This window comes from Chlorocebus sabaeus, chromosome 18 (genome assembly GCF_047675955.1).
Source record: "Chlorocebus sabaeus isolate Y175 chromosome 18, mChlSab1.0.hap1, whole genome shotgun sequence".
NCBI lineage: Eukaryota > Metazoa > Chordata > Mammalia > Primates > Cercopithecidae > Chlorocebus > Chlorocebus sabaeus.
In genome coordinates this window covers 72,941,553-72,954,213 of record NC_132921.1, presented here as the reverse complement: position 1 = coordinate 72,954,213, position 12,661 = coordinate 72,941,553, and the positions used below count along the sequence as shown (strand labels likewise).

The 12,661-nt window shown below is 42.0% G+C and overlaps 1 protein-coding gene across 5 annotated transcripts in view; it reads right to left on the bottom strand.

Annotated features, from left to right (window-relative positions):
* Positions 1–12,661, bottom strand: part of PIEZO2 (piezo type mechanosensitive ion channel component 2) — a 468,788-nt gene that overhangs the window by 226,381 nt on the left and 229,746 nt on the right. For all 5 annotated transcript variants that reach the window (XM_007974699.3, XM_073006482.1, XM_007974697.3 and 2 more), the window contains exon 4: positions 11,496–11,538. In XM_007974699.3, the coding sequence (XP_007972890.3) occupies positions 11,496–11,538 (43 nt within the window). The remainder of the gene's footprint in view (positions 1–11,495; positions 11,539–12,661) is intronic.

Here is a 12,661-nt window from a genome sequence, read left to right as displayed (position 1 = left end):
GGTAAAGCTAATTAGTTTATACGTTGGAAGTCCTGGGTAAAGCTCTCAACAGCCTAAAAATATAAATCACTTTTGTTACACACACACACACAAACTTACACATAAGCACCTAAATCCACACATCCACATGTACATATATTAATCTGTGGCTTTTAATCTGTGTTTCAAGTACACAGAAAATACCTTGGCAGATCAGAGCAAATATGGAAATCGATCAACTGCATAGGGAAAGTTTAGTTACAATGATTATGTAGTATCACATACATGTAAAAGATTTCTGAAGCTAACTTTTCTCATTGTGTGGGAGTTACAGGCACTTAAGTGTTTATAGCAAGATTGAAAGAGACCTCTGTCTACTATCTTATGATGAATTGCAGCTATCTCATGACAATGGGTTTGAACAAAATCTAAGTCAGAATTCTGGTTAAGTTCGAGGTATGTCTGTCAGTCAGTACTTTACCCAGATGAAAGATTAACCCTTCAGTCTGTCTTTGTCTTGGTACTCAGTTTTCTCTATCAGTGTGTAAGGTGACCATAGTGACCACTAGTCACCGTGTCCTTGCAAACCTTTGATGTTTGCATTTTGGTACCAAACATCAACCACACATACACTAGGCTGGGGATAGGAAAATCACCCTGGAAAACTCTCATTCAAAATGGAAAATAGGGACAGATGTGCTCCTATTTCTGCCTGCGCACATGGGCAGTATCTCTCCTACCTAACCACAGTCTTCATTTTTGCCTAAAATCCTTTTAATCCAGTGCCCCAGTCAGCCACTAGCAAAGATTCAGAGTTCCCTGGACCCATGCTAATTATATTATAGAAAACAACATTAGCATTTAGTACTATGCTCAATTCTTTATGCAACAATGTTTTTCAAATGAAACAAAAGAATAGAAAAAAGATTTATTAAAAACAAACACATTTTGTTAGTGCCAGAGAATATTTTAGTATGTTCACACTACTCATGTCTGAAAGAACTGAATTCTGTGACTTTAATAAAAGCTCAGCAAATGCCGAAGGAGGGTGGTGGGCTGAGGAAGAATCCATCCCATCTGACTCTCTGGTGTTTTCCAATTTTGACTCAAGGCAAAAGGGCTCCAGGTGTTCACTTTGTTTTGTATAAGGAATATTGGATAGAATTGCTGCAAATACTTCCACCATGAGGGGCCCTTCTTTGAGCCTCAAGATTTTCTCTCTGGGCTTTCTAATGGTTGATACCAGGATTCTGACCTGTGCATGAGCTGTAACAGGGTGTGAAGCAGGGAAGGTCAATCACCTACTTCTATTCACAAACACACACACACACACACACACACACTGCAGGTGGCACTAAGAGTAAGGGACAGTAGAGTTATCTCTGAAAACTGACACTGTGATCTGAAGCAAGAAAGCAGGTTGGATGGTGGTGGTCAGAGTTCAAATCTGCTGTTTACTTCTTCTGAGTCAGGTGGTCACACTGTGAAGTACTCTGAGCCTTGGTTTCTATGTCCATAAACTAGTGCAGTGCCACCAGCCACTTCAGAGCACTGTGGAGTTTAATAAAAATGATGAATACATAATATGCCCTAGGGTGCTCAGTAGAATATGATTACTATTATTATTGATAACATTCTTATCAAATGGGGGCAAAATGAATTCATTAGTAATAGGACTCCATCTGATTGAATCTATCAAAGTCAGATCTGGATTTTGACTCTATCTTCATAAAAATCACATTTCCAGCTCTTTTGCTTAATTTCTCTGTGCCTCAGTGTCATCATATGCAAAAAAAAAAAAAAAAAAAAAAAAAAAAAGAGAGGCTCTCTCTAGGGTGGGGGTCCCAATCCCTGGGCCTTGGACTGGTACTGGTCCTGGTCCATGGCCTGTTAGGAGATGGGTCACACAGCAAGAGGTGAGTGGCAGGCAAGCTCCACCTCCTGTCAGAGCAGCAGCAGCATCGGATTCTCACAGCAGCGAGAACCCTGTTGTGAACTGCACGTGCGAGGGATCTACGCTACATGCTCCTTATGAGAGGCTAATGCCTGATGATCTGAGGTGGACCAGTTTCCCTGAAGCCATCCCTACCCCTACCCCTACCCCTACCCCCATCCGTGGAAAAATTGTCTTCCAGAAAACCAGTCCCTGGTCCCAAAAAGTTTGGGGACTGCTGCTCTAGGGTATCTGAGGCTCTCAAATTGCAGAATGCTGTGACCGAAGTTTAACTCATTGCCCATCTGCTTCCAAGGAACTGATAGAGGGCATGAAGGAACATTTGTAGATTTTGTCATCTGAGAAAGAAATACACTGATAACTGCATCCAAAACAGGGCTTTTCAACTGAGATAAACTGAGAGTGTGTTTCTGAGCTTCTCTGAATTCCCTGACACTGAATGTAAAATTTTCTGTTTATGTGCCCATTGTTTTCATCAGCTTCTCTAGGGATCTACGACACAACACCCCTCCTCCCAAAAATGTATGAGCCATGGACATGGCTTATACACCTAAAGGTGTATAATTGGTAATTAAAGTAATAGTATGAAGAATATTAGTGTCATTTTGTACCTTAATAGAATAAATCCAAGCCAAAGATAAAACTCGAATCCCAGTTGTTTAGTTCCATATCAGTTAAGAAGAGTTTGCCACTGAAATAATGGTTCATGTTTTCCAAAGTACAGACCCTGAACGGAGGGCTTGGGTGCAGGTAGTTTATTCGGGAAGTCATCCTGGAAAATCCAAAAGGAAGGGATGGAGAAGAGACAGAAGACAAGAAAGAATGCATTGCTAGTGGGTCTGCTATAGAGAGTTTCTAGGAAGCTTCTGCAGAACCCTGTGCAATGTGCCGTGAATTGTCCAAGGAATTGAACAGGGAACTAGAGCATTTGTCCACTACTTCTGTTGCTCACTGATGGGCAACAAGGCTTTTATCCCCAGCCCTTCCAGGCTGCCCCCTGTGTGGAAAGAGCAAGCTTCCAAGAGGCTGGAGAAAACCCTCAGACAGAGAAGAAGGACCTGCAGGCACGAGGTGGGGAGGCAGCAGCTATATGGTGGCACCAATCTATGGGCTGTGCTCTCCAGAATCCTTCCTCTCCCATACGCTGACAGCCAATTATTCACCAAGTTGTAACTTCGAATTCTACTTACCTAAAATACGTTTGGCATACATCTGCATGTCACACTCACACTGTCCCTGTCTTGGTTGAGACATAGTCACTCTCCTGAACCACTGCAGCAATTTCTTAGCTGAACTCCTGGCTCATCTTGTCTATGTTGCTGCTCGAGTGACATTTCCAGAAGCACATCTAAGCTTACCTTCTCTGGGGTTTACACCCTTCAATGGCTCCCCAATACTACTGAATAAGATTCAAGGCCGGGCGCGGTGGCTCACGCCTGTAATTGCAGCACTTTGGGAGGCCAAGATGGGCGGATCACGACGTCAAGAGATCGAGACCATCTTGGCCAACATGGGGAAACCCTGTCTCTACTAAAAACACAAAAATTAGCTGGGCGTAGTGGAGCGTGCCTGTAGTTCCAGCTACTCAGGAGGCTGAGACAGGAGAATGGCTTGATCTGGAAGGAGGCGGAGCTTGCAGTGAGCCGAGATCGCGCCACTGCACTCCAGCCTGGGCGACAGAGCGAAACTCCGTCTCAAAAAAAAAAAAAAAAAAAAAGATTCAAACTTCTTGGCATTGCCTATAAGGCACTTCCTGACATATTTCCACTCCACACCCAGATTTCATGTCTCATCATGTGTAGCTTCGCACTTCATCCCTAACGGTTCAGATGGATGAACGCCAATGAAGTCATTCTTCAAAACTCTGCCCAGGTGTCCCCTGAAGTTAAGCTTTCACATATAACCCCCATCCCTGTCCCCCAACTATGCAGCCAGGCCTCGCCTCAACCCCACACATTGACCTACCCCTCCTTCCACTTCTGTAATATAGATATCATTAGAATAGCACCTGGTACATAGCAGCTGCTCCAAAAACATTTTCAAGTGATTCAACTAAATGGTAGCATGTAACTCACAAAATACAAAATATAGGAGATATGTGTAAACAAAATATAATAAAGTGAGTTACATGATACCATTTAGTTATGTACGTTATGTTTACATATAGAGGAGATATGTATAAACATAAAATATAAATGGTATCATCTCTAGGACCAGGACCTTTTCTTCCCATCATCCCTAGCACCCAGCATTGTTATCATAATGTGTGCTCAACAAACCCTTACGGACATGTAGTATTAAAGCCAGCATGGTGGATTATGAATGAATGGAAGGTGGAGTCCGTAAAACTGAGTTACCTCTTGCTTTTGCCACAACTAGCTGTGCGATCTTGGTAAAATAACTTAACTTCTATGATTTTACTTTGCTCATTTGTAAGACGGGAAAGGTCTACTGTGTGGATCGTGTAGTACTTCCCCCAGTCACTCTCCTTTCTTAGGATATTCTATATCCCTGTGTGTGATGTGTGGCTTAGAGTGGAACCCTGTGGGAGGAGTGCGCTTCCGTGCCCATAGGCCTTGGCTTGGCACTTGGAAGTAGGCAGAGGTGGCATCCTTCACATCAAGCAAATGCATTAAGAGCCACTGTCTGGCATGGCCAAGGCATTTCTTCTTCAGCCACAAGAAAGCCATGTACCAAACGAGGGCTCTGCTTTAGCCTGGATCCCAGGATGGAGCAGGCACTGGGGAAGAGCCACAGTCCATCCACAGCCTCTGCAGCTGACATTTAATATGAGCAAGAAATCACCCTCTGGTCTTGTAAGTCACTGAGACGTGCGGTTGTTTGCCCAGCATAACTCAGTAGAATCGGACTCTGGAAGTTGTGGGAATTCAATAAGTCCTAAAGCAAAGTGCGAACACAGAGGCCAGCATAGTATAAGTATTTGATTAATCACAGTTCCATTCCTGTGATGTTTCCTTGAAAACTCCAAATATAGCCTGGGGTGGGCAGGAAGCACAGGCTTAAAAATGTTCAAATAAGACAGTAAATCAATATTTTGGTCTTAATCTTAAATAACAACTTAAAAAACAAACAAACAAAAAAAAACATCGGCCAGGCGCGGTGGCTCATGTCTATAATCCTTGCACTTTGGGAGGCTGAGGCGGGTAGATCACGAGGTCAGGATATCGAGACCATCCTGGTTAACACGGTGAAACCCCGTCTCTACTAAAAATACAAAAAAATTAGCCAGGTGTGGTGGCGGGTGCCTGTAGTCCCAGCTACTCGTGAGGCTGAGGCAGGAGAATGGCATGAACCCGGGAGGCGGAGCTTGCAGTGAGCTGAGATTGAGCCACTATACTCCAGCCTGGGCGACAGAGCAAGACTACGTCTCAAAAAACAAAAAAAATAATCATTTTTCCCAGTCATTTCCCTGATTGTAAACTACTTTGACAAAATTTTACATTGTAATTTCAAAATAGGTTGCTAAATTTTTCAGGAATATTTATGCACATACAGTCTGAAAGAATTAAAGAGTTTCGAAGCCCATCTTTCAGAAGTCTAACATAAGAACAGGGTTAATCACTGAATTAAGACAAAGGTACTATGTGCCTCTCCATGCAAGGCTCTGCAGGCTTATAAACTTACAAAGTTGGCAGGGCATAGAGGCTCATGCCTATAATCCTAGCACTCTGGGAGGCCGAGGCAGGCGGATCACCTGAGGTTGGGAGTTCGAGACCAGCCTGACCAACATGGAGAAACCCTGTCTCTACTAAAAATACAAAATTAGCCAGGCGTGGTGGCGCGTGCCTATAATCCCAGCTACTCAGGAGGCTGAGGCAGGAGAACCACTTGAACCCAGGAAGTGGAGGTTGCAGTGAGCTGAGATCGTGCCATTGCACTCCATCCTGGGCAACAAGAGCGAAACTCTGTTTCAAAAAAAAAAAAAAAAAAAAAAAAACAAAAACCAAAAAACCCCAAAAAACCTTACAAGGTGGACCCCATTTCTCTTCCCTCCACTTTCAGGAGTGAGCTGCCCCCTGAGCCCATGGCAGTGTGGTGCCTGAGTACTGTAAGATGTAGCGACAAATGGCACTTCCAGAAGCTGCTGCAACGTAATGACAAAAAGACAGTGGGTCCTTTCTCTCTTGGCTTTTTCCTAAGCCCACTTTTTTATAAGCGCTCTCCAATTTCCCTATTAAGAAGTCATTAATTTATCCCACAAACATCAGATTAGCTAGTATATATCAGGCAGTGCCCACGACACTAGGGTATTAAGAGAGTCTCCTCCTCACATGCTCAAGAATGTGAAAAGAATTACGAGAAGAGGTCGTGCTCCTGGGAGTGAGCCATCAGGACAGGTTTTACTGAGCAATAATATCAAAAACTTGGGAGGTGGCTGGAAATTTCTTTATGACATAGATGCTGGGGAAGGGGCTTGCTGACAGGCAGAGCTATGGAGGGCTGTGGTCACCCCAAAAGACAGAGCTAGATCTTTTGAATTGTGTCTACAATGAAGGGAAAAAAAACTAGGAATATTTGTTGTCTCATTGCAGAAGGCTATTTTCAGGGTGATTTTTATTTTAAAATGTTCTTTGAAGGAGCAAGATATTTCGTTCCACTATCCAAGTAGAGCATCAAATAAAATAACATACAATAAAGTTAATCATAAGGTAATCTGGAGTAATGTTCTGATTACACAGATTGACTGAGAATATCTTCTTTGCTTTTTAATTAAAAACGGGCAAGAGATCAGTAAAATATTGTTATTTTTAAATAGACAGCAATTTGATATCCCAGCAAGCAAAGACTTCTATTTCTGCTGGCAAGTTAATGTACTCAAGCCTATTTACTTGCTGACATATTTTTTTCCAGACAAAAAGCACAGCCTTGGATAGAGAAAACTGTGTTCAGAACTCACTCAGAGATCACTATGATAGATATTATAAGAACTTTCTTTTCTTTTCTTTTCTTTTTTCTTTTTTTTGAGACAGAGTCTTGCTCTGTCACCCAGGATGGAGTGCAGTGGCGTGATCTGGGCTCACTGTAACCTCCGCCTCCTGGGTTCAAGCAATTCTCCTGCCTCAGCCTCCTGAGTAGTTGGGACTACAGGCACACGCCGTCATGCCCGGCTAATTTTTAGTATTTTAGTAGACACGAGGTTTCACCATGTTGCCCAGGCTGCTCTCCAACTCCTGAGCTCAGGCAATCCTCCCGCCTAGGCCTTCCAAAGTGCTGGGATTACAGACGTGAGCTACCATGCCCGGCCCAAGAACTTTCTTATATCCCATCTTTTGTTGCCTTCCTGAGTCCGTGGCAGTGTGGTGCCTGAGTACTGTGAGATATAGTGACAAATGGCACTCCCAGAAGGAACATTTAAAATCCAGTCTGAAATTGTCCAAGCCCTCTTTCAATGCCTACGTAAACTTTGAAATTTTATAATTTCAGAATAGGTTGCTACACTTCCCAGAAATATTTGTGTATTATCTGAAAGAATTAAAGAATTTAGAAGCCCATATTTCAGAAAGCCACCATAAGAAAAGGGTTAATCATTGAATTAAGAAAGATGGTCCGAGCATGGTGGTTCATGCCTGTAATCCCTGCAATTTGGGAGACTGAGGTAGGTGGATCACTTGAGGTCAGGAGTTCAAGACTAGCCTGGCCAAAATGGTGAAACCCCGTCTCTACTAAAAATACAAAAATTAGCTGGGCGTGGTGGAGGGTGCATGTAATCCCAGCTACTTCAGAGACTGAGGCAGGAGAATTGCTTGAACCCGGGAAGCAGAGGTTGCAGTGAGCTGAGATCGTGCCACTGCACTCCAGTCTGGGCAACAAGAGGGGGACTCTGTCTCAAAAAAAAAAAAAAAAAAGAAGAAGAAGATGTATTTGTCTCAAGCATCATGTTGAGATGAAAGCACCGTGAGACTGCAGCCTACCAATGACACACCCCATGGAGGTGAGTTGCCCCACAGAGTCATCTATTCTCCTCATCAGATTTTGCAGGAGTGAGAAAGAAACATTTGTTGTATTAAGCCATCAAGAATTTGGGCCATTTTAGCTCCAAAGCTTGTTAGTTTCAAAGCCACCCTCACTGATTACACATGATTAGCATAGGCAGGGTGTCCGTGAATTTACAAAGCCAGGACCCCTGGCATCGCCCTATCTTACACTAATAAATGACTGTGATTTGGAAATACTTATAATCACAAGCTTAGAAAATCTGTACAGAAAGGTGAGCTGATCGAAACCAAAATATGTTAGGCACAGATTCTTTTTTCTATAATAAAAAAAATTTTGAGTCTGCTTTTGTCATGTAGATATCAATAATGTAGCACTAGGAGTGGGAGGTGACAGAGAATATACACCAACCTACATTACGACATTTTCTTTCTATATTACAACACACTTCTGTAATGAAGTCCTACAATAAACTAAGAGCCCCACAGAGGGAAAATGTGATTGTTTGCAAGGTGAAAATGACATATTATCATGAGTACAGCCACATAAACTGTGACAATGTGTATTTATTATGAGACAATGCATATAATCACACAGCTTCCAGAGAGATGACTGAACAACATCTCAGGGGAGGTCCACCACTATCCCATCTAGTGTTACTGCAAGGAGGGTAGGCAGGGCAGGTCCTCTAGGTCTTCCTTTCAGTTACATAATGTACAACAGAAAGCGTCTTTGCTTTTTTTATTCTTGGAGAAAAAGGTTTGCAGCTTTAGCTGACTCAGTTACTTCTTTTCCTTTAGATGTGATCCCTTTAAAATAATCTGCTGGCAACCAGGTTGACGGACGAACTTCAAAGAAGGACTTAGTGATGAAAGGATCAATAGCTTTTACGATTGCTCTAAAGAACCAGATAGCTGTATTTAAGATATAATTGGAAATTCCTTTTACGAGAAAGAACAGGTTAAACTTGAGAAGAAAAAAGACAAGCGATATATAACAGTACTGCTGACACTTAGTCTTCGCAACTGTAAATATACAAGAACCTCAAAGATCACTATCTGTCCTATATTTTAAGGCGTTTGTTGCAATGCACAGGATACTGTCGGCCCTTAAATGAGAAAACATGAGATGACATGGGAAAACACAGGATGACAAGCTAAGACATCTAAAAACCAGAATGATCACCAAAGACCCTCAATGGACCCATACTATAAGTACTGAAAAGTAATGGCTGAAACTATAGGCTCAAAAATAAACATACGCAAGAATTCCATGTGGTATGGTGTTAAAAGCTCAGTCTTTGGAACCAGGCAAACCTGGAACTGTGTGGGTGGCTGTGTGGCTGACTGTACGGGTAGCCTATGGAATTTCTTCAGGAGTTTTTACCTGCCAGGCGATGACCAAAGTCTACAGTGCAGGTCAACAAATGACAGCAGCCAAATCCTGCCTGCTGCCTGTTTTTGTAAATAAAATTTTAGTGAAATACTGCTACACCCACTGTCTATGGCTGCTGGGAGGAAAGGTTGAGAAACAAGGGATGAGCTTGGCCCATCTAACTGTGCAGGAAACATGAAAATGGTAGAGTGATGGGTCTGTGTCAAAAGCACGAGAAGTCAACATATATATGTTCCCAAAGGCTGAATGTGAAATAATTTGAATTTACATGAAATAGGGGATGAGAATAACAAACAAGATTGCAAACAGACAAATCCAGAAAGTAAAATATTCTGTAAGACAACTGATCTGGTTTCTTCAGAAGTCAATGATGTGAAGAAAAATGAAAGGACGCCGGAGGGGCTTGGGGGCACTGATTTAAATAAAGGAGCCTAAGAGATGTGATAACGAGATGGAACGTCTGGGCTTCCATCGCACGCTGGTGCCACCAATACATATGACATGTTTGAGATGACCAGGAAATGTAGATATCGACTGAGTATTAAATAATGCTAACGACTTATTTGTATTAGGTATGATGATGGCACCAGGGTTCTGGAAGAAATGACCATTTGTTTCAGAGATGCATGCTGACCTATGCAGGGATGAAATGGCATGGTATCTGAGATCTTCTTTAAAATGTTTCAGCCAAAATAAATAACGTAAGCGTGGCAAAGACTTATTGGAGCTGGGGAGTGGATAGGTGACCTTTTTCTGCTATTATCTCTATTTTTGTGTATGTTTGAGATGTTTCATAATATGAAAGAAGGATCAAGGTAAAGATGCTTTGGAAAAAGATTTCACGTGGAACTGAAGCTGTGCATGACTTTCCATTCTTTAAATTGGCCTGTGGGATCTGACCATCCCAAATCAGCTTCCCCCAATACCTTGAAAATTATGAGCACTTACTGAGATAGTAAACAACGATGGTGCTGATGTGACTGGATGTGTGTAGGTAGCGAAATAAATCATCCTTGAATCAAGTAACAAATGGCAAAGAAAGTGCTACCACAGTGGGTCTGGTGATGCGCTATTCTCGATTGCTACAGGAGAAATAATGCATTTTCGAGTATTTTATCATTTCCTTTATAAGCTTTAAGTGCTCTGTCAGCTTGATCAATACAGAGAAAAACACATTTTCACTATCATAAAAAGAACTCGTCAAAATCTACTGTGAGAATAAAATAAAATTAAAATGACTTTTTTCTTTCAATAGCTATATTTCCATTGAAAGTTTGAGATAAGATGCTAAATGCCACTAGTAGAAAGCTGTGCAAAATGCTGCCATTCATTCCAAGGCAGGTGGTTTAGAAACTGCATTGACCAGCTGGGTGCAGTGGCTCAAGCCTGTAATCCCAGCACTTTGGGAGGCCAAGGTGGGCGGATCACCTGAGGTCAGGAGTTCGAGACCAGCCTGGCCAACATAGTGAAACCCCGTCTCTACTAAAAATACAAAAATTAGCCGGATATGGTGGTGGGTGCCTGAGATCCCAGCTACTTGGGAGGCTGAGGCAAGAGAATCACTTGAACCCGGGAGGCAGAGGTTGCAGTGAGCTGAGATCATGCCAGTGCACTCCAACCTGGGTGACAGAGAAAGATCCTGTCTCAAAAAAATTTAAAAAAAAGAAAAAAAGAAAAAGAAAAGAAACTGCATTGACTGATGTGATAATGAGTCTATTTTCGTTTCTTTTGGGGAGATGCTGGTATAGAGATACTTTTAGCTAAGAAAAACATCATCTTACATTTTCACTTAAGGCTAAAAAGATCTAACAATTTTAATAACTGGGAAGACATCAATACAAATATAAACTTTTCTGTTCTAAAACTGTAGGACTGATTATGACATATGAGGTGATGAAGCTAGGGGAGAGTCAACCATTTCCTGGGATTCTCTAATTCCGTAACTCACCTTCTGTACTGTTTTACAGTTCAAGAGGCGCTTTCCCATCCATTGCGCCATTCCATCTTTATTTCCACTCTGTGTACAGGCAAGGCTTTATAAAGTAATGCTCTACAAAGACACTGAGGCTCGGAGGGGCAAAATGATGACTTGATCAACGTCATACAGTTACCAAAAGGGTGGTGACAGGACTATTGATTTATAATCAAAAAATTACTTAGAAGAAATTGGGACAAGAGTAACTAAAATGGAGACATGCTAACCCTTGCTTACCTTTCAAAGCCGATCTGCCGGAATGTCTTTTCCCATGTTGAGCCTGTAATGGAAGGGAGAAAGATAATCAGTGCACATCAAGGACTCAGATAGTTTTGTCTGGCTTTTCCACACATGCTAGATATTTGGTTTTACGTTTAGGTAGGATGACCAGTTTTTCTTCAAATGCATCACTCCCCACCTCCAGTCCCAGATGGCCTTTGTAGAGTACAGGAAATTTAGTAAAAAGTCTGCATTTACAGAAGTTGAGTCCACATAGGGATTTACGTGCATATAACCTGCCATGTGGCCGGCCACAATGGCTAATGTCTGTAACCCCAGAGCTCTGGGAGGCCGAGACAGGCAGATCACCTGAGGTCAGGAGTTTGAGGACCAGCCTGGCCAACATGGCAAAACCCTGTCTCGACTAAAAATACAAAAATTAGCCGGGCATGGTGGTGGGCGCCTGTAATCCCAGCTACTCAGGAGACTGAGGCAGGAGAATCGCTTGAACCTGGAGGCAGAGTTTGCAGTGAGTCAAGATCATGCCATTACACTCCAGCCTGGGCAACAAGAGCAAAACTCCATCTTGAAAAAACAAAACAACAAAATCTGCATGTGACAGAACTCTCTATGCCAACCCCTCTGGTAAAGCACTAGGCCACTTCAACAATTCTCTAAAAATCTCAGCGTGTCCTGCTCAGAAAAGTATGGTGGAACTCTCCTGTTAAACATAATTAAACAGCTGTACATTCTAAAATTCAACTTGTAATTGTGTGGAGCAATCTGGAAAGCCAGGTGACACTCTGAAGTTCCAACACATCACCCACCATGCCTTTATCTCACCAGTGTTGAAGCACAGAATTCACATTTTCTTTTTTTTTTTAAGCTAAACATGTTAAATCAGAAGAACGCAAACATGCTATTTCAACTGATATAAATAAAAAACAGTATATCCAAATCCGTAAGAGGACAGCTGAGTATAAAAAAGATGTTACACAATTTTTCTATGTAATAATTCTTCCCTACGTCACAGGCATGTAATAATTTTCTGAGTACATGATATAAGGAAAAGTGTTCATTTTTAGGAAAAACTGTTTTAATAAAAATTCTACATTTACCAAAATTAAGGATTTGTGCTAACCCGTGGCATTTCTTTTACATTTTCCTGATACTTAGTCAACGGC